Source organism: Physeter macrocephalus, chromosome 15 (assembly GCF_002837175.3).
Source record: "Physeter macrocephalus isolate SW-GA chromosome 15, ASM283717v5, whole genome shotgun sequence".
Classification (NCBI taxonomy): domain Eukaryota; kingdom Metazoa; phylum Chordata; class Mammalia; order Artiodactyla; family Physeteridae; genus Physeter; species Physeter macrocephalus.
Genome location: NC_041228.1, coordinates 25,256,545 through 25,280,584, shown reverse-complemented (window position 1 = coordinate 25,280,584; position 24,040 = coordinate 25,256,545). Strand labels below are relative to the sequence as shown.

At 34.0% G+C, this 24,040-nt stretch overlaps 1 protein-coding gene across 3 annotated transcripts in view; it reads right to left on the bottom strand.

The window, feature by feature from the left end:
- CSMD3 (CUB and Sushi multiple domains 3) overlaps positions 1-24,040 on the bottom strand; it is a 1,193,315-nt gene that overhangs the window by 140,610 nt on the left and 1,028,665 nt on the right. For all 3 annotated transcript variants that reach the window (XM_024129404.1, XM_024129405.1, XM_028500327.1), the window contains 2 exons: positions 18,600-18,696; positions 16,358-16,462 (listed from right to left, as the gene is read on the bottom strand). In XM_024129404.1, coding sequence (XP_023985172.1) covers positions 16,358-16,462; positions 18,600-18,696 — 202 coding nt within the window. The remainder of the gene's footprint in view (positions 1-16,357; positions 16,463-18,599; positions 18,697-24,040) is intronic.

Here is a 24,040-nt window from a genome sequence, read left to right as displayed (position 1 = left end):
GATTCCAGAATAAAGTATCTTATGTCCACCTACATCCTAGGAGGTCCCTTCAAAGTACCAAGCTATCTCCATATATAGACTTCAATTCTTATCTGCCAAAAGGACTTAGATTTGTCCTTTTGTGAAGTCTTCCCTGACTCCACCACCAGGAACCCCTAACAGTTTTTTTGTTTTTTTTTTTGCGGTACGAGCCTCTCACTGTTGTGGCCTCTACCGTTGTGGAGCACAGGCTCCGGACGCGCAGGCGGACTCTCAACCACTGCGCCACCAGGGAAGTGCCCCCCCCCCCGCAACAGTTTTGATCACTACCTTCTCTGTGTCATCACCTACATTATACAAGATGTCCTCATACTTTGGCCATTGTGAGAGTAATCTTGGGAGGATGGTGAAAAGTGCAAATGCTTGGCTGAATCTCATAAAGACTGACAATCTGTTAGGGTGGAGTCTCATCATCTGGATTTTTAACAAGATTTCAGGATAACTATAGTGCACAATTATCTGAGAAGTACCAATTTATCTAAACCATAGTTACTGTGTTGACACTGTAATTTTGCTATTCTTGTTACTTGCATGTTCTTACTCTCAGTTAGTCTGAAGCTTTTTTTTTTAGGGCTGGGTCTTATACAAATCTGCAGCACTAACACCTAGACAGTATACCTAACATTTATAAGGTAGTCAACAAAAATTTAATAAACAAGTAGGTTTGTGCTTATATTTTGGAAGCAATAAGGAGATGGAAAATGATGGAAGGAAATTAATTGTTGCTTTTCTTCAGTAGATCATAGGAAAACAATGATATGAAGTTATCAAAATGGACCTCTAGAAATAGTAACAAGACCAAGGCATGCGAAGGAGAAACTGGGCAGAAGGAACATCAGATCCGTATAATCATACTCATACTCATACTCATACTCAGGTACCCCAAAGTTAAAGTGGCATGATCTCAAGCTAAAGGAGAAAAATTGCACTATGTGATAAACATCAGCCATTTGTCAGCATTTCCCTTTTAAGTAAATACAAAGCAAGGCCAATCTGTCTAGTATGTGCCATCAGATAATCTAGATTGGTTTTTTTCTGAAAACCTCAAGAGTGAGTAAGAAAATCAGACAGAGAAAATATTCACTTGCTAGAAGGAATCTCAGCCAAATTTCCTTTTCGCAAGACAGAAGAACATCTGCCATGTTTCCTGAAACATTTACTACTTAAAATATTCCTTTAGGAATTTAGAAAGAGTCCACTTTCTTGGTTAAAAGGAAAAAACAAACCATGAAATCTGTCATTTTTACAGCAAACCTTAATGTCTTTTGCATCTGTTTCTGGTATTCATAGTGTGATTATGAGACTGTTATTTCCCCGATGTGATTACTTCCTTATGTTACCCTGTGGGCAGAACTGTTATATCACGGGTTGTCAGAAATGAGATACCAAAGCTGTGCAGTGAAATAGGTGTCTTCTCAATGGAGAAAAGCTAATATAACTACCTTGTTTATAATACACACACACACACACACACACAATTATTTTTCTCAGTACCCAACTGCTTAAACATTTTGCTTTTTCTAAATATTGAAACAAATTTTAAAAATTTTCAAATTAAAAATTTTTTTTCTTAAAGTCCTTGTTTATACTCATTTAAAAAATATAGTTTTGTTTTTCTTACAGAGGATATTGTGTTCTTACATCTCAACCACTGATTTGGGAGGCTTCTGAATACATAAGGAAGTTCTTCAAAAATTTTATGGCTAGTTAATATAATCTGCCTCCACAATTGGACAGACTCTTGCATTACCACAAAATATTCTTCCACTAAGCGGATATTACCATTTTGAAACAGAAATTAAGGTGCCCTTTCCTCAAATAAGTCAGATTACTTGCAAAAAGTCATTGTGTTTGGGTATATTCTCTCAAGTTTCTGGAAATAATACACTCAATTGGCAAAGAGTGAACAGACAGAATTTGAGATTGCCCTGTTGGACACTGTACCAAAACCACAGCTGCTCTACCCAGCATTTGATCCACCAAATCCATTGAAACTGCTTTTCAACATGTTATTGACAAAGCAGCTAAAAATGCATGCCATAGCTTGTTTCATATATTTGTCTTTAAAGACTAGAGCAGAGGTTATTAGTCATTTTAATTCTGTAAAGTTCTATTTAAATTTCCTTGTTCAACCTTTCCCCATTCTCTTGCACTTACTCAATATTTTGCAAATACTATGCTAATGCCCTTATTGATTAGACAATAGATTTGAAAACATTTAGAATATTCCAAAATCTGTTTAATTAATTAAAGTAACAGTAGGCATTCTTTGGCACCAATTTCTCTATTGTCGGTTAAATGTATCTCTTTTTCCTCTCCTCTCTTAATCTGTCCTTCTGTCCTATTTGGGCTCTTTTTCCACATACTTTCTAACTTTCTTTTCTCATATAATTCTCTACATTTCTTCATTTCTCTATTTATAGCTCCCATTTTAATTCAGGTTCACTGACTTTGTTTAAAAACAACACACAAAACTACAGTATATTTTTCAGACAATACTACCACATGTAACTATTTAGTGAGGCATTTATTTAATTTCTCCAAAAGGAAAGTTCTTTTCTACCTGGAGAATATTTTAACTTCTTCTGTTAAGTTATAATTTGATTAAAATTAATGTTTTAATATACTTTTATAAGCTCTTTGTAGTCCTGGTATTTTTATTATATTTACCTTAATCCAGGGATTATTTTAGAATTTTGTACCTATTAAAAGAGAGCATTCACTTGGACTGGAAGAATTAGTATTGTTAGAAGGGCCATACTACCAAAAGCAATCTATAGATTTAATGCGATCCCTATCAAATTACCCATGACCTTTTTCACAGAACCAGAACAAATAATCTTAAAATTTATGCAGAACCACAAAAGACCCTGAATTACCAAAGCAATCCTGAGGAAAAAAACCAAACCCCTCCCAGACTTCAAACAATATTACAAAACTATAGTAATCAAAATGGCACTGTGTTGGTGCAAAAACAGACATATAGATCAATGGAATAGAATACAGAGCCCAGAAATAAATGCACACACCTGTGGTCAATTAATCTTCAAAAAAGGAGACAAGGATATACAATGGAGAAAAGGCAGTCTCTTCAGCAAGTGGTGTTGGGAAAGCTGGACAGCCTCATGTAAATCAATGAAGTTAGAACACTCCCTCACACCATATACAAAAATAAACTCAAAATTGTTTAAAGATCTAAATATAAGATGTGACACCATAAAACTCCTAGAAGTGAACATAGGCAAAACATTGTCTGACATAAATTGTAGCAATATTTTCTTTGATCATATTCCCAAGGCAAAAGAAATAAAAGCAAAAATAAACAAATGGGACTCAATCAAACTTATAAGCTTTTGTACAGCCAAGGAAACCATAAACAAAATGAAAAGACAACCTATGGATAGAATGGGCATCATCAGAAAATCTACAAACAACAAATGCTGGAGAGGGTGTGGAGAAAAGGGAACCCTCCTGCACTGTTGATGGGAATGTAAATTGATACAGCCACTACGGAGAACAGTATGGAGGTTCCTTAAAAAACTACAAATAGAACTACCATACGACCCCACAATCCCACTACTGGGCATATACCCAGAGAAAACCATTATTGAATAAGACACATGCACCCCAATGTTCATTGCAGCACTATTTACAATAGCCAGTTCATGGAAGCAACTTAAATGCCCTTCGACAGATGAATGGATAAAGAAGATGTGGTAAATATATATAATGGAATATTACTCAGCCATAAAAAGGAATGAAATTGGGTCATCTGTTGAGACGTGGATGGATCTAGAGACTGTCATACAGAGTGAAGTAAGTCAGAAAGAGAAAAACAAACATCATATATTAATGCATATATGTGGAACCTAGAAAAATGGTACAAATGAACCGGTTTTCAGGGTAGAAATTGAGACACAGATGTAGAGAACAAATGTATGGACACCCAGGGGGGGAAAGCGGCAGGGGGTGGTGGTGGTGGTGTGATGAATTGGGCCATTGGGATTGACATGTATACACTGATGTGGATAAAATTGATGACTAATAAGAAACTGCTGTATAAAAAAATAAATTAAATAAAATTCAAAAGAAAACCAAAAAAAAAGAAAAGACAACCTATGGAATGGGAAAAATATTTGCAAACAATGCTACTGACAAGGGATTAATTTCCAAAATATACAAATAGCTCATGTAACTCAATATAAAGAAAAACAAAAAAAACCCAATCAAAAATTTGACTCAAGACCTAAATAGACATTTCAAACAATTCATACAGATGGCCAACAGGCATATGAAAAGATGCTCAACATTGTCAATTATTAGAGAAATGCAAATCAAAACTACAATGAAGTATCATCTCACACTGGTCAAAATGGCCATCATCAAAAAGTCTACAAATAATAAATTCTGGAGAGGGTATGGAGAAAAGGGAACCCTCTTACACTGTTGGTGGGTATGTAAATTGGTGCAGCCACTATGGAAAACAGTATGGAAGTTCCTTAAAAAAATAAAAATAGAGCTATCATATGATCCAGCAATCCCACTCCTGGGCATATATCTGGAAAAGACACAAACTCTAATTCTAAAAGATACATATACCCCAATGCTCATAGCAGCACTATTTACAATAGCCAAGATATCAAAGCAAGCGAAATGTCCACTGACAGATGAATGGATAAAAATGTCTTATATACAATGGAATACCACTCAGCCATAAAAAAGAATAAAATATTGCCATTTGCAGCAACATGGTTGGACCTAGAGATTATCATACTGAGTGAAGTAAGACAGACAAAAGACAATTATCATATGATATCACTTGTATGTGGATTTAAAAAAATAATACAAATGATCTTATTTACAAAACAGAAACAGACTCACAGACATAGAAAACAAACTTATGGTTACCAAAGGGGAAATGAGTTGTGGGAGGGATAAATTAGGAGTATGGGATTAACAGATACACATCCCTATACATAAAATATATAAAAAATGAGGATTTACTATATAGGACAGGGAACTATATTCAATATCTTGTAACAGCCTATAGTGGAAAAGAATCTAAAATAAATATATATATGGGTAAAACTGAATAAGTGCTGTACATCTGAAACTAACACAATATTGCAAATCAACTGTACTTCAGTTTCTAAAAAAGTGAGCATTCAGCAAATGTTTTGATGGCTTAGTTAAGGCCTCTCAACAGAATGTTTAAAAAAAGTGGTGATCATCTTATCATCTTCTAATAGGATTCCACTTTGTGGTTTTTGAAAAATATAGTTAGTACTGTCCTTAGATTGCTTAAATACAGTGTCTAGTTTTTTGCTTGTTTTTCTCTTGGGTAGAGAATCCAGATATCTAATAATTCTTAAGAAGTATCTGGGGACCAGTTTGAAACTAAAGCATCATTTTGTGAACATTTACTTTAGATTATGTGAATTCATTCCTAACAAATTAAATGCCAGTCCCTATGAGTAGCCTCTAGATCATTAGGAGAGTTGGTAGACTTATTATTTAAAGCAACTGCTCGTAAGATACATTGATACACCATTTGTTCTTATGCTCATTTATTACCAATGGTAAGTTCTTTTCCACATTTTTGAGTAGTATTCAGATAACTAATTTAGAAAATATTAGCATTCCCTGATTGCTCATTTTACAGAAATATCTAGTTGTAACATAGTTGGACAATAATCACAAATATAGGGAAAAAACACATTTCATGTAATAAAGTTTACACTTGATTAGGACAGAGATTTATCTCATTCATCTTCCAATCCCTCTACAGTTCTAATCAGACTTTCCTTGATATGGTTAGGTACTCAAATTTACTTTGAAAATTAAATATCATAATTAAGTATGCTTAAATTGTATATTTCTAGTCTATTTCGCCTACTCTGTCAAAGATGTTAGCTTCTAAGACCTAAAATTGAGAGATTTAAATCCACTAGTCACTGTTTTCCCTTAAGAGTAGCAAACTCTCAATCCTTTGTTCTAGGAGACAAGCTACTATGTATTATTAACACCTATTATTTGTTAAGATATGGCTTAATTTCCTTCATTTATTGATATAAATAAGAGGTTCTAACCAAAAGAACAGTTTGAAAAATATTATAGATAACTGGATAAATAATTCCATTAAACTGTAATGTCCCTATACTGTTTACCTTATAGAAATAAAGGACCTTTTTGGCATTCAACAGAATATTTTATTTTAGAAATTTGAAAGTTGTATAAAATAGACTAAAAAAGTTTCTTCAATTTCTTTGTTATTATGATAATTTAATAGTTCATATCATGAATGACTATCAAAACATATGCTGCTTTTGAACTGCATCACCTATAATGATGTCAGATTTCTGATTATGACATTCCATACCTTTCAGGAGTAGCCCTGCCTATATAAGCAGTCACAGTTCCTGGTGCTGTCACAAACCTTATGCACCAGCCTACTGAACTAGTTGCAATCCTTGTAATATGCCATGTATCATAGCTCTGTCTAAACCTGAAGTTTGCATGCTAAAAATATCCACTCTTTCTTGTTTAACTGTAAAACTCCTGGTTATTTGTTAAGATTCAGCCAAAGTGTTACCTCCTATTTGAAGTATTTCCTGAACTTCTTAAATGGAGCTGATTTCTTATTGCTTTCGTGCACTCTACCATAAACATCTCTATTCCTGTATTCATAGCACTGTATTATTGCTTATCTCTGTTTCATCTACTGGACTGTGATCTCCTCAAAAATGATACTGTGACATATTTATCTTTGCACTTCCCATATTGAGCATTGTGCCTATTATATAGTAGGCATTCAAAAATATTTATTGGTTGAATGAAAAATGAATGAATGAAACTTTTTGTACTTATTTGTCACCTATTTACATCACAATGATACATTTACTATATCTGCGGTTAGCAATAGCTGGAAAATGAACCTCAACATAAAAAATTGCCAAAAATCAATTAATTACTATTTATTTAGTACATGCCCATCGTTGTCATAGCCTCTGTTCGTTTCCACAGGGCATTTCTTTTCTATCAGATCTTCCTGTGTAAGTAATGATGTTACAATGATGGCCTGGACAAAGTGATATTGAGGAGATAGTACTCAATGGGATACCTTCAGAAAGCAAAAACCAACAGAATTATAAAATGTGTACAGACCAACGTGCTAAATTCCTCTATGAACACTAGCATAAGTGTAGGTATACTGATGTCAATGATATATATCAACATTACATTTGTTATCTTTTGCTTCTAGGTGTTGTGTCACTTATTCCTTACTCAGACAACATATGTGTTGTGAATGCATTATAAGATTCAAGGACTGGTTTCAGTGCAAGAGACAAAAGGATATCCTAAGTGGACATGGTACTGTACTAATGGCCAATCCTGTCTTCCTGGAGCTTACATTCTAGGGAAACAGCAAATAAACCCCAAATTTCCAAAATAATCACCCAATTACACTTGTGATAATTTTATGTAGCAAAAAACACACCGTCTCATATATGTATTTAATTAGAGTATGTAAGCCTTTTTTGTGTTTGAAAGTTTTCTAGGAAGTTGGGAGACAAATATATATTTTCTATGCCAACAAGAAAAGCCACTTACTCCAACTTCGGTTTTAAAATTTCTTCAGGATCCAGTTCTTTTTTTCACAATTTGAAAATACTTGTAATGAAACAGGAGTCACTACAATTGATACCACAGAAATTCAAATGATCAGAAGAAACTACTATGAACAATTGGACACCAACAAATTGGATAACCTAAAAAAAAATGGGTAAACTTATAAATTCATATAACCTACCACGACTAATTCATGAATAAATAGAAAGTCTGAATAGACCACTAATGAATAAGGATATTGACTCAATAGTCAAAAACCTCCCAACAAAGAAAAGCCCAGGACCAGATGATTTCATGGGTGAATTCTACCAAACATTTAAAGAATTAACACTGATTCTACTCAAACTTTTCCAAAACACTGAAGGGGGAACAGTCACAAATTCATTTTATGAGTCCAGCATTACCCTGATACCATAGCCAAAGGCACTACATGAAAACTGTAGGACAATATGCCTGATGAATATAGATGCAAAGATCCACAGCAAAATACTAGCAAACCAAATTAAACAGCACATCAAAAGGACCATACACCATGACCAAATGGAATTTATTCCTGGGATACAAAGACAATTCAATCAGTAAACATGATACACCAATTAGCAGAATGAAGGATAAAAACATATGACCATCTCAATAGATGCAGAAAAAAGAATTTGACAAAATACAAAATTCTTTCATAATAAAAACTCTCAACAAATTACATACAGAAGAATGTACCTCAAAATAATACAGGCCATATATGAAAAGCCCACAACTATCATCACATTCAACAGTAAAAAACTGAAAGCTTTTCATCTAAGATCAGGAGCAAGGTAAGGATGCTGACTCTTAACACTCCTACTAACATAATACTGGAATCATATACAAAGAAATTAGGTGAGAAAAAGCCATAAAAAGCATCCAAATCAGAAAGTAAAAATTAAAGGTAGCTCTTTGAAGATGACATGAACTTATATGTAGAAAACCCTAACTTCAAAGGAATACTGTTAGTATAATAAATGAATTAAGTTTCTGGATACAAAATCAACATACAGAAATCAGTCATAATTGATACACTGACACTAACATCAAACTATTCTAAAAGGAACATTTTTAAATGTTCCCTGGGACTTACCTGGTGGGGCAATGGTTAAGAATCTACCTGCCAATGCAGGGGCAACTGGTTTGATCCCTGGTCCGGGAAGATCCTACATGCTGCAGAGCAACTAAGCCCATGCACCACAATTAGTGAGCCTGCACTCTAGAGCCCACGAGCCACAACTACTGAAGCCCGTGCATCTAGAGCCTGTGCTCCACAAGAGAAGCCACTGCAATGAGAAGCCCATGCACTGCAACGAACAGTAGCCCCTGGATGCCACAATTAGAGAAAACCCCTGTGCAGCAATGAAGATCCAACCCAGCCAAAAATAAATAAGTAAACAAATAAATTTATAATAAATAAATAAATAAAATGTTCCTGTTTACGGTAGCACCAGAAAGAATAAAATACTTAGGAAAACACTTAGCCAAGGAGGTGAAAGGCTTTTACTCTGAAAACTGCAGACTATTCATGAAAGAAATTTTAAAAGATACAAATAAGTGGAAAGATATTCTGTGTTCATGAACTAGAAGGCTTAATATTGTTTAAATATGAACTACAGATTCAATGCAATTTCTATCAAAATCTCAATGGTGTTTTTTACTGAATTAGATAAACCTAAAATTCATAAGGAACCTCAAAAGATCCAAAATAGCCAAATCAATGTTGAAAAAGATGAACAAAGTGATATCACACTTCATGATATCAAAATAAAGCCCCAAAAGCTACAATAATTAAAACAGTATGGTGCTGGCATAAAAATAGACATATAGATGAATGGAACAGAGGAGTGAGTCCAAAAATAAACCCCCACACAGTTAACTTATCTTTGACAAGGGTGCCAAAATATACAATGGGGAAAGGATAATCTCTTCAACAAATGATGCTGGGAAAACTGGATATCCATAAACAAAATAATGAAATTAGAAACATCTTACATCATATATAAAATTAATTCAATGAATTAAAAACTTAAAAATAAGAAGTGAAAATGTAAAATTCCTAGAAGAAAACAGGAAAAAGTTATCATGATATTGGTCCTGGCAATGATTTCTTGGATATGACATTAAAGCACAGGGCAACAAAAGCAAAAATTAAAAAGTGGACTACATCAAACTAAAATGTTGCTGCATAGCAAACAATCAGCAGAGTTAAAAAGTCACCTAAAGAATGGGAGAAAATATTTTCAAACAGCATATATAATACAGTGTTAATATCCAAAATACATAATGAACTCCTACAACTTGATAAAAAAAAATAATCCAATCAAAAATGGTAAGAAATGGGCAAAGGACTTGAATAGACATTTCTCCAAAGATGACATACAAATGTCCAACAGGGATAGGAAATGATTCTCAACATCTCTAATCTTTAGGGAAATGCAACTCAAAACCACAACAAGATATCACCTCACACCTAATTAGGATAGCTGTTGTCCAAAAAAAAAAAAAGAGGAGTTATGTCAGCAAGATGGCCTAATATGTTTCTCATTCTCATTCACATTCTTTCCTCAGCAACAAAAATATGGCAATCATCCATGGACAAGAGTGCCTGTGGGATATGTGGGAATACAGGTAGGAGATTAGGAAACCCCAGTGCAGTGTAAGAAAAAGGAGAGCCATTTTGAAAAGAGTCATTTGAGTCAGACCCAGGGGGCTAACTCAGAAATAATTCCAAAGCCCTGATAATTTAGCAACACCCCATTTGCTTTTGGTTCTCTCACCAGTATCATACGCCAAGAGACCCAGAAGGAGTCTCACCTACCCGTTTGTCAGGCAATAGGCTTACAGACCTTGTTCCTGGCTGTGGACCCTAAAGTTTTCCATGAGCTAGCTCCATCCCCTCTCAAGCCATGGTCTGGAAGCCTCTGAAGAACACTGAATTGAACAATCACCCATGAAGGAGAGACTCTTGTGGAAGTAAAGGGGTCCAGTAGAGAAGTTCCAGCACATCATGAGAACAAAAATTCAAGATTGGACACATTGCACAGAGTAGGAGGAACAGCTTGACTTTACCTGCTCCACCCTTCCCCCAAGGGAACAGGGTTTGGTGCCAAGAGATCCCTTTTTGACCCATGACTTCTCCTGTGGGGGAAGTAAGAGTCTGTGAGTGCGTGCCTGACTTCCCCAGCTGTGCAGGATGCTGCCAAATAGGAAAGAGTTTCATTCTTCTCTCACCTCAATCTGAGTACTGAGTTATGACATGCACTGTGAATAACTGGAAAAGAGAAGCCAGGGCTCAGAAAGGGACATATCAAGGGGATATGGATCTTATTAAACAATTCAGGGAATCCATCAGGAGGCACACCCATTAGCCAGTGCGGACACCTTGCCTATGGATCCCTCTAGCTGGACCACGGGCAAGCTTTTGCAGATGGCTAGTGAGCATTCACAGAAATCTGGCCTGATTCTGTGGATCTAGAAAAGACTACAAACTTGAGCATTTATTACTACCCTTGGGAAAGCAAAAGGGAGGTTGTAAGCACATGTCTTGGCTCTACAGGATTGAGAGAAGTCATACAAGCTTAAGAATTCTGCCACAAGAGGGAGCAAGAAGTGTGGAGCATGCGTATCCATAGAAAGTATAAAAAACCTTCAGAATCCCTAGCAGGTCTGAGGAAAGGTACTTCTCTCCTGAAGTCAGTCAGGAAAGTAACCAACCCCAAAGACATGGAGATCTGTAATTTACCCAGAAAGGAATTCAAAATTTTTAGGAAGCTGAAGGAGCTACAAGAAAACACAAAAATTAATTGAACAAAACCAGGAAAACGATACATGTTCAAAATGAGAATTTTAACAGAAATAGAAATTATAAAAAAGGATCAAACAGAAATTTTGAGCTGAAAAATGCACCTAATGAATAAAAAATGCAAAGGAGAGCTCAAGTAGAAGAATCTGTGAATTAGAAGAGAGGATGCTTGAAATTTATGTAATCAGAGGAGAAAATAAGAAGAAAAATTGAAAGAGTGAAGAAAGCCTAAATGATCTATGAAATATTATCAAAAGAAAAGAATCTCTAAATTACTGGACTACCAGAAGGAGAAAAGAGAAAGATGGGAATAGAAAGCTTGTTAAAGAAATAGTGGCTGAGAACTTCCCAAATCTGGGGAGAGATCTCAACAGTCATGTTCATAAAAGTCATGGGTCCCCAAACAAACTCAACTTAGAGAGATCTTCTACAATATGAATTACAATAAAACTGTAGAAAATCAGTGACAAATAGAGAATCTTAAAAGTAGTAAGATAAAACAAGCTTGTAACTTACAAGGGAACTTGCATAAGGTTTTCAGCAACTCTCTCTGGAGAAACCTTACACGCATGGACAGAGAGGGATGTTATATTCAAAGTGCTGAAAGAATAACACTGCCAAACAAAAACATTCTATACAGCAAAGCAATTCACCAGAGGACTTGAGAGGAAGGCAAGATAAAGATGTTCTCAGACAAAAGCTGAGGGAGTTCATCACTACTAGACATGCCTTACAAAAAATACTGAAAGGGGTTCTTCAAGCTGAAATGAAAGGATACTAATTAGTAACATGAAAACATGAAAATGTACAACACACTGGTAAAGGTAAGTATATATTCAAATTCAGAATACTCTAATACTATGGGGGTGGATTAACCATTTAACACTAGTATAAAAGTTAAAGGACAAAAGTTTTAAAAATAACTATAGCTACAATAATTTGTTAATAAATACAGAATATTGAAGAGGTAAACTGTGACATCAAAAACATAAAAGGGAAGTAAGAGGGAATATAACAATCATAAATATATATGAACCGAACATCAGATCGACCAAATATATTAAGCAAATGTTAACAGTTCTGAATGGAGACATAGACAATACAACAATAGTAGGGGACTTCAATACCCCATTTTCAACAACAGATAGATCATCCAGACATCAAATCATTAAGAAAACATTGAATTTGAACTATACTTTAGACCACATAGGCCAAAGAGACATATACAAAGCATTCCTTCCAAAGTAGCAGATTGCAAGTTCTTCTCAAGTTCAAACAGAATATTCTACATAACAGATCATACATTATGTCACAAAAAAGTCTTATCAAATTTAAGATTGAAATCATATCAAACATCTCTTTTGACCACAATGACATGAAAATAGAAATCAGTAACAGGAGGGAAACTGGAAAATCCATAAATATTTGAAATTAAACAATACACTCCTGAACAACTAATGAGTCAAAGAAGAAATCAAAATATATCTTGAAAGAAACAAAATCAGAAATGCAACATACCCAAACTTACGGGATGCAGCAAAAGCCATTCTGAGAGGGAATTTTATAGCAATAAATGCCTGCATTAAGAAAAAAGAAAGATCTCAAAAAAAAAAAAAGCTAAATTTACAACTCAAGGAACTAGAAAAAGAATACACTAAACCAAAAGTTAGCAAAATGAAGAAAATAACAATTATGAAAGCAGAAATAAAATAGAGGAATATAAAAACAATAGAAAAGACCAAAGAAACAAGGAGCTAGTTTTTAAAACATAAACAAAATTTAGAAAACTTTAAATAGATTTAAAAAAAGAGAGAAAGAGAACTCAAATAAAATCAGAAATGAAAGAGAGGGCATTACACTGATACCACAGAAATACAATGGATCATAAGACACTGCTATGAACAATTACACACCAACAAATTAGATAACCTAGAAGAAATGGATAAATTCCAAGAAACATACAGCCTACCAAGACATAATAAAGGCCACATATGAAAAACCCACAGCTAACATCACACTCAATGATGAAAGGTTAAACGCTTTTCATCTATGATCAAGAACAAGATTACAGGTGACCACTCTCATGACTCCTATTCAACATAGTACTGGAAGTCCTAGTCAGAGCAATTAGGCAATAAAAAGAAACGAAAGTCTTCCAAATAGAAAAGTAAAAGTAAAATTGTCTATTTTGGAAGATGATAAGATCTTATATAGAGAAAAATCCTAAAGATGCCACCAAAAAATGTTAGAATAAATCAATTTAATAAAAATGCAGCATATGAAATCAACATAAAGAAAACAGTTGTGATACCATGCAATAACCATAAAATATCTAAAAAAGAAAGAAAGAAAACAATCCCATTTATAATAACATTGGAAAAAAAATAGTAAAATAGGAACAAATTTCACCAAGGTGGTAAAACATCTGTACCATAAAACTCATAAGACATTGATGAAAAAAATCTGTAGAATACACAAATAAATGGGAAAATATTCCATATTCATTAATAGGAAGAACTAATATTGTCAAACTGTCCATACTACCCAAAGCCACCTATAGATGTGGAAATAAATATCGGTACAGCCACTATGGACAACAGCATGGAGGTTCTTCAAAAAATTAAAAATATAACTATCATATGATCCAGCAATCCCACTTCTTAGTATATATTTAAACGAAATGAAATCAGGATCTCAAAGAGATATCTACACTACATGTTCATTGTAGCATTATTTGTAATAGCCAAGATATGAAAACAACCTAAGTGTCTTTCTACAGATATGTAAAAAAAAGATGTGGTACATATACACAATGAAATATTATCCAGCCATGTAAAAGAAGGAAATCCTGCCATTTGCAATAACAAAAAATGACCTCCAGGTTATTATGCTAAGTGAAATAACTCAGAGAAAACAAATACCATATGATCTCAGTTACATGTAGAATCTAAAAAAGACAAACTCTTAGAAACTATGAGTAGAATGGTGGTTGCCAGTGGCTGGGATTGGGAGAAATGGGGAGATGTGAATCAAAGGGTACAAACTTCCAGTTATAAGATGAACAGTTCTGGGGATCCAATGTACAGCATGGTGACTATAGTTAATGATATTGAATCATTCAAAGTTACTAGGAGATTAGATCTTAAATGTTCTCATCACAGAAAACAAAAGGTGATTATGTGAAGTAATGGAAGTATTAACTATCCCTACTGTGGTAATCATTTTGCAATAGATACATGTATCAAATCAACACATCATATATTTTATTTATTTATTTATTTATTTATTTAATTGAAGTATAGTTTATTTACAGTGTTGTATAACATTGGGGTGCATGCATCTTTTTGAATTTTAGTTTTCTTTGGATATATGAGGAGTGGGACTGCTGGATCATATGGCAACTCTATTTTTAGTTTTTTGAGGAGCCTCCATACTGTTTTCCATAGTGGCTGCACCAATTTAAATTCTGAACAACTCACATTGTATATTTTAAACTTACACAATGTTATATGTTAGTTAAATCTCAGCAAGCTGGAAAACTAAAACATTTGCATCATGTTCATAAAAGAGGCTGGTTTATAGTTTTATACTGAGACAAGTATTGGAACCTATGGTATATGCCACAAAAAGTAGATGGAATAATTTAAATGGCATTGTGATTACCTGGTTTTTAAAGATTTGGTAATATTTCTGTGCGAAGCCTTTTGGACCAGGTATGGGGTTTTTTTGTATTTTAATAACTATTGTCTATATTGGTCTTATGATAATTGGTCTATTTAGAATATCCATCTTTACTAGTATCAATTTTGGTAAATTTCATAATGCATTTTTGCTTATTTCTTCTTATAGTTCATGCTGATTTACTTTAAGAATTGTTGTTGTTATGTCATTTGGTGCAAAAATACTCAAAACTGGAGTTTCTGTTATGATTTGTACTCTCCATGATAACTATAAAACGCTCTTATTTATCTTAAAAAAAAAAGGTAAGTGTTGGTGAGAATACGAAGAAATTGGAAACTTTATACAATGTTGGTTGGAAGGTAAAATGGTATAGACACCGTGGAAAACACTATAGAGGTTCCTCAAAAAAAATTTAAAGTAGATCTACCTTATGATCTTGCAATCCCATTTCTGGGTATATTTCCAAAAGAAATCAGTATCTCAAAGAGATATCTGCACTCCCATGTTCACTGCAGCATTATTCACAATAGCTAAAATATGGAAACAACCTAAATGTCCATCAAGGGAGGAATGGATAAAGAAAATACATTATATACATACAATGGAATATTATTCAGTCTTAAAAAGGAGAAAAAAATTCTGTCATATGTGACAACATTGGTGCACTTGGTGGACATTATGCTAAGTGAAATAAGTCAGACACAGAAGGACAAATACTACATGATATCACTTATATGAAGTATATAGAATAGTCAAACTCATAGAAATATAAAGTAGAATGTTGGTTTCCAGAGGCTGAGAGGAGGGAGAAATGCAGAGTTGCTGTTCAATGGGTATAAAGTTTCAGTTATGCAAGACGGATAAGCTCTAGAGATCTGCTGTACAACACTGCGCCTATAGTTAACACTACTGTACTGTGCACTTAAAACTTTTGTTAAGAGGGTAAATCTTATCTTAAGTGTACTGACACTTAAAAAAAAAGAAAATGTAAATTCTGATGAAAATAATGAGAACTTTATATATATTATTTTGTAGTTGAAGAAACACTTCAAAATCTTAAGAAAGTAAGCCCAAATGTTCTCTTTTGACAAAGTCCATTAACTTTCTATATTCAGAAAGGTAATATTTAAAATTAATATAAATTTTTTCTTAATTTTCCCGAATAGCACATGATATATTTACCTGTGTATTCAAGGTGAAATCCTGCAGCAGAAACACTGATGTCTGACTGAAAATTTAGATATAGATTATTAGATGTACTATTCAAAAGATGGGGAATTGTTGTTCCTGAAACGATAATTGAAAAAGTAGTTCAGTGATCACATAATAAGTATTATAATAAAACTAAGTTAACTATTAATTAGCCAATAAGTTATCAGTGAAATTATACATTAGTAAAGTGTTTTACAAAAATTTTAAATAAAAATATTTCTCACATATTTGTGTTTCATATTACTGTTCTTGACTATCTCCAAGGAGACAGACCTTCGAGAGCACATTAGATTGCTCCCTAAAAATAGGTAGGAGCAAAAAAAAGAAAGCTGGTGAAAATCAAAGCAGTAAATTTTACTAGTCACCGAAAATAAATATTTTGAGTTTCATGTGGATTTCAATAGTTCATGTACAAGCTAATAATAAACTTAGTTTTAAAGTCTGCATGCGATTTTTATGGTATAATAACAAAATTTTTTATGGGCTTAAAGATATATTCATTTATTGGCCTTTATTATGATATTTAAATATATACATTTATGTTCTATACCAGGTCAAGTACCTTGATGTTTCTTCTACCCTGACAGCAAAGCTGGTAGTTAGCATTCAAAAAGATGCCAATAATGAACTAGTGTCAGCCTTGTCTCTTAGCAAATGCTTTATAATCGTGTTCTTCTGAACTTCAACAGGAAATCAATTTTAATTATTCAATTACTGCGTTGAAAATATACATATCTGCTTGAACCAATTACTTCTTGACTATTTGACATTGAGTAATAGTTCAAGATCTTTAATTTTACAATTCAAGCAGTTTCAAAAGACAACCATAAAAATAACTGTCAATGGTCTCAAGATAAAGTTCAACAAACATCTGAGTTGATAGTGTTGCAAACAATAATTTTTGTAATTTTTTAGTTACTTCACGCTTTACACAACTCTATGAACCTTAACCACTGAGCGTTCTATAAGAGAAACCAGGACAAACTCATTAAAGAACACACGATTGCTTTTTTTTTCCCCCCTGAACTTGCTCTGTCTATAGTGTCCTAACTGAATCACTGAAGACAGAGGTAAACAGAAACTCAAAGGTCACTCAGACTGCCTTTGGTCTCTGAGGATCTTAGTGATTAAGAGCTCTGACTCTGGAGTCACACCAGCTGGGTCCCAGTCTCATTCTAACATTAGCTGTACAACCTCAGGCAACTTAATTTCTCTTAGTGTCAATCACCTACCAGGACTGCTAAAAAGATCAAATGAGGAAATGTATGACAAGCTTCACGCAGAGCTAGCACTTGGTAATCAACAGCTGTTATTATTTATCACTTTCATCATCTTCATTATTGTATTTATTATTCAGAATGTATTACACCTAGTCTATTATAGACAAATGCATACTCAAAAATTTATACAATTTTTCCAAGAAAAATTTCTCTCTCAATCTATATGTAAAATATTTTTAATCTATTAAAAACTTAATACCATTCAAAATTCTTTCAGTATATCTGAAATATGTAAGTTTATAGTTTAGCCATGTTTATATTTCTAGAGTTAAACACTATAATCAAAATTAAAGTAAAAGGTACAGTTAAAACTTCATTTTATCCTAAATATGCTACAAGAAGCTGTTAGATAAATGCATAAACTACCTTTAAAAACTATAACAAATTTTAAAACCTTCTGGTCTTGGTACATATGTATATAGTATGAATTTTATATAATTTAATTCATTTCATAGAATTAATTTTGTATTTTCTTTATTCTCACTCAACAGAACCTTGTAGCATTTACCATGTTGTTACATAGTCTCTATGATTGTTTTAATGGCTGCATAACATTCCATTAAGTGAATATACCATAATTACCAAGCACTGTCTAATTTTTAACTATTACTACTCACCCTTTTTTTTAAGGGAGAGGGGCATACATACTATTCGTGAACCATAGCTCAGCTAAAAATAATACTAGTAACACAAAAACATCAATCAATAATTACACAAATATAGTAGTACTACAGTAAGGTCTTAAACATCAATTTCATTACCTTTAAAGCCTTTCAAACTTCTAACCTTGTGATTTAGTTCATTGCATATAGTTTGTAAAAAGCAAAATTAAAACCACCAAGTCAGAGTTCTAGGGACCTCTTCAAAGAGAGAGAGAGATCTTACATTCCTAATTATAATGTATTTTAATTAAGCTCAGCTCTCTCATTTACCTGAATAACTTCCAAGTCTTGGAGCATTGTTGTCTCCCCCATCATAAAAGTCCAGAGAATCCCAATTATGTTCTGTAGCAAAGCTGACAACTTGCACCTATGAAGTAATAATTACTGGTAAGAACACATACTTCTAATGAGATACACATACTATAGTCTACTTATCTCCTCTGGAAGAGAGAGCTCAAAGCCTGGACCATATCATTGTGGCCCTTCATGGAAGGACTTTAACAAAACTGATCTTTGCCTTTATGGCACTGGCCTACATGCACTCACTTTTATAATAAAAGCCTCTGAGGCATCTAGGAGTGTTCACTATGGGTATAACATTGAAAATGTCTGTCACCATCTCAGCTTTGGATTAATCTAATGTCTTAGTGCCTGGAATCTGAATCAAGGCATGTTCCAAAACAGTTGTTTAACTTTTTTGTTTTGGAATGTTTGATTCTTGTCAGTGACTGAGTTTTCTCATTTGCCTTACCTATTAGGAAATAACCAGATTTGTGGTCCACATTGAGGACCACATAAGCATATAAGACCCTATAATATATACATTTTTTTAACTAGGTTTATCCTGGATACATTTTATTATGTTTTACTTTGCATAACCTTTGCTAAATTTCCTGTCTTTATTTTATTTTTTAAAATTAACATAATAATCCACTGTGGACTTATTTAATAAATTTCAATATGGATAACAAAAAAATAATACTTTATAACTGATTTGGGTACGTCTTTTACAGTTTATTTTTATAAATAGCTATATTTTTATAAATGGCATTGTAATAACTAAATCACTGTGAAGGTCCATTAAGTTGATAAGGAAAATGCTGGAGTATAATCCTCTCATGTCTATTAAATTTTATTTAAAGACAGAGGCATGTGTTCCTTTGTTGCACTTCACTTGGCACACCTTGAGCTTTTGCAAGAACCCAGAAAGCCCTCACAACTGTGGATGTTATCTATTTTTCTTTATTACATATTTATAGTTTAGGAGGAGGTAAAGGAATAGCCTTACTAAATTTATTTTTATTTAGCTAAAGTCTGTTATAGATGTAAGCATCACACTCATTCACTAAGTACTTCTAAAAATTGCATTCATTAAAAATTTCTTATCCACAAAATAGGCCTTCATCATTCTTCCATTCAAACGAATGATAGAGCCTCTTTTCCAGGGATGAGTGCCACATGGCAACAGATACCCTGCCTGTGTGACAGGCATTAGGCCCAATGGCAATGTTCCAGACAGAAAGAAGACTGGAATTAAAGCTGTATGATTGTAATATAACCCCCGACTCCTTAAACAATGGTCAATTCTCTCTTCATATCTGAATTTTCCTTTCTTTCAATTCAGGAAAAGAAAAAGTCACATTTGGCTTTTAAAAAAAAAGAAAGAAAAAAGAAAGAGAAAATAAAAGTAAGAATTCTTGCAAGAGTTGACAATTGAGATAAGCAAAATGTATTGCGAGGTTTTCCACTGAAAGAAACTGAGTTAGTAAAAATGTAGAGGAGACAAGTCATGAGGGGGATTTAGTGACCCATCAGTAATCCAGTTTAGCCACAGTGGAGGGTATTCACACAAGAGAAAATAGGCATGCAAAGTTAGAAAAAGTAGAGAAAAGTTAGAAAGAGTAAAGGTTCTGGATAAATACAAGAAATATTAGAGTTAAAATGCCGGGGTATACAACTTCCTGGCTCCGTCTACTCACTGGCATGTAACCTGAAAAGAATTGTTAATCTCTCTGTGCCATAGATTTCTTACATAAATCACTGTAATAAAGGCATATAACTCATAAGTTTGCTGTAAAAATTAGAGGATTTTACCTTAGAATAGTACCTAGTGTGTACTGAGGATTTAATGTATCTTAGCTAAGGAAGAGAATGAGAGAGAAGGGCTATAAAGACTGAATACCAGCATAATAATTGTGCAATTGAGGAGTATTTCATTGAAGGTTTTAGAAGGTGGATTGAAGGAGCATAATCAGGACTGTGCTTTAAGTAGGTACTACTGAATTGAGTGAGGAAAATAAAAGTGAAAAGACAACTTTAATGTTTATTGCAGTAGTCCACATGAGAAGCAATGAAAGACTAAATAAAGTAGGTGAGTAGGCAGGAATGGTAGAAAGGGGGACCCAGAAGTCACATCACATGTGTTGCTATAGGGGAAATTACTGGATTTTGTGTGATATGAATAGGAGATGGAAGTGACAGGAAAGATTTTAAAATAATCTTTTTCCCTGAGTTATTGAGATCAGAGGGATGGCACAAACAAAAATGTAGACATCCTCAGGAAAACCTATTACCTTGGAGAGAGGAAGAAAATCTGTTTAATTCTGGACATATATATATATATGAATATGGCTCCCAAATATATCAGATCCTGATCTCTTGAGCCTGTAAATATTGCCTTGTACAGAAAAGGGTCTTTCAGATGTGAATAAACTAAATATCTTGAGATAGGGAGACTATCCTAGATGATTTAAATGAGCTTTACATGCAATCACACGTGTTCTTATCAGATGTCAAAAAAGATTTGACACAGACAGAAGAGAATGCAGTGTGATCACAGAAGCAGAAATTGGAGTGATGTGGTCAGAAGCCAAGGAATGCTGGCAGCTACCAGAAGCTGGAAGAGGCCAGGAGAGGAATCTTCCCTAGAGCCTGAGCAGAGGAGAGAGTGAACAGTGGTGGGAGAGCAACCCTGTCAGCACCTCAGTCTCAGGGCAGTAAAACTGATTTGGGACTTTCGGCCTCCAGTACCATGAGAGAATAAATTTCTGTTACTTTAAGCTATTGAGTTTAGGATTTGTTACAGAAGTCACAGAAAACTAATGCAATTTGCCACTAGGATTCTGGGCAAATTGTGAATGTAGTTTGGCATATTAAACACACAGAGGGTATAGGAGACTCAAGTAAATGGTTGAGGACCCACTATGACAGAAAGCCAAATGAGAGTCAAGTAAAAGACTTTAAGTCTTTTACTTAAAGGAGCAGCTACAGATTCAGTGTTCAGAAGAACTTTAAATTAGATGGAGTTGTCCATTATGACAACAGGATAGCTTTATGAGGTAATGAATTTCCAATAACTAAAACCTGGTATCCCTCATAGAAACATGCAAATCGCATTTTACTTTGTTTGGATGATTATATTGACTCATTATCATCTCATTCTACAAACTGACACAATTAAGTAAAAAAAATTTTTTTAAACTGATCCATCACATAAAAATTGCTCTTTGCTTGATAACTCTGTTACTGTTAAATGTAGCTCCTTTGGAATTCTCCCTCCAATGTACCTTGCTAAAATAAACAGGCAAACAAATGAATACACTCCTCTCCACAAACTTTTCAGTAACAGTAATACAACAAGTTAGTTTATTTGTTGAGGTTATTTCCTCAAAATGCTCAGTCATCCTATCTTATTTGTAACTTTTTCAGCATTCCAAATGTTTTTTTTGTTCTTTCCACCAGTGGTTATCCCATTTCATTTCATATACGATTTATTAAATATTCATATAATTCTTTATTCACACACATGTTTAGCCCAACAGAATAAAATAAATTAAACACTGCTTTAAATCTGTACTAACCAGGTCGTTTTTAGGTGAAGTTAGTGAAATTTAAAATATGTCATATACTCTGTGTGTGTGTTATAATTTTCTATGATTTAGTGATATGTCTAAAATTAGCAAACATGTAAGAGGTTAATAAGAAAAAAGCTCTTGGTAGTTATAGAGAGTATTTAAATTAAAAGTCCAATATGCTTCACACTCTGTAAGTTTGATAAATGCTCTGCTAAACTCAAATTTTGTTTTCTAAAGTACAATCATTAAACACAATGCTTCCTCAGTGAAACATTTTCTTTTAACATCTTTATTGGAGTATAATTGTTTTACAATGGTGTGTTAGTTTCTGCTGTATAACAAAGTGAATCAGCTATACATATACATATATCCCCATATCTCCTCCCTCTTGCATCTCCCTCCCACCCTCCCTATCTCACCCCTCTAGGTGGTCACAAAGCACCGAGCTGATCTCCCTGTGCTACGCAGCTGCTTCCTACTAGCTATCTATTTTACATTTGGTAGTATATATAAGTCCATGCCACTCTCTCTCAGTGAAAGATTTTATAGTGTCATTGATACAAGTGTCCAGTTTTGAACAGTGTTTGGCTAGGGCAGTGATATATCACATAACATTATCTGCAGATGTCATATTAGTCCATCATGCTATGTTAACTCCTTAAAGTGGCTTAAAACTCCGTGCCTTTTGCAGGTATTCATTGGTTCATTCTAAAATATTTACTGAGCACAGACTGCAAGGCACTGTTTTGGCTGCCAGAACAGACTTGGTTACTACCTTCGTGAGCTTATAGGTAATTAAGTAAAAGCAGTAACATGTGACAAGTGTTATGATAAGGAAATTATAGGGATCTATGAGAACATATAGCAAGAGGACTTAATGTGGTTTCAAGTTCATGAAAGTCCTTCCACAGGAACTGTTTTTACCTTGAGACAGAAATAATGAGTAAGAATAAGCCAAATAAAGAGAGATGATGGAGAGTGTTGCCAGCAGAGGGAAAAACATTCACAAAGGCCCAGAGTCAAGAGAGAGAGAGCCTGTTTTCTATAAAGAACTAAAACAGAGGCAAGAAATGAGGATAAAGGACGAAGGTGTAATCAGCTGTGTCGAGGAGTTAAGGATAGTGAGGACAACTGAGGTACCGTAAAGCAGGAAAGTTATAGCATTAGATTTTTATTTTTAGAAAATTACTCTCTTTGCCCTATGAGGAATAGATTGGAGGAGAATATAACCCGGGACAGGGATGATGGCCACTTAATCTTGAGTGGTAAAAGTGTGGATAGAGAAAATAGACTTACTTGAGAGGTTTGTGAAAGACAGACCTGACATAGTTCTTTGTGCAGTTGGAGACAGAAAAAAATCATCAAGGTTGTTGGCTTGTGCAACTGAATAGTTAAGGGGTTCATTCTGAGACGGACCACAATGTGGAAGATCCACAACTTTGAGAAAAAAATCATGAAGACAGTTTTGAACAGGTTGAATTAGAGACGTTAGAAGTTTATCTCAAAATGTTCAGTGGGCAGTTGGATTAATGGCATGCAGCTTAGGTGAAAGGTGTGGGTTAGATATTTAGGTTTAGAAATCATCATTTATTCAAACTACTAGAGCTAATCCATGAATTTGGTAAAGTTGCAGGATACAAAATTAATGCACAGAAATCTCTTGCATTCCCATATATTAATGATGAAAAATCTGAAAGAGAAATTAAGGAAACACTCCCATTTACCACCGAAACAAAAAGAATAAAATACCTAGGAATAAACCTACCTAGGGAGACAAAAGACCTGTATGCAGAAAACTATAACACACTGATGAAAGAAATTAAACATGATACAAACAGCTGGGGAGATATACCATGT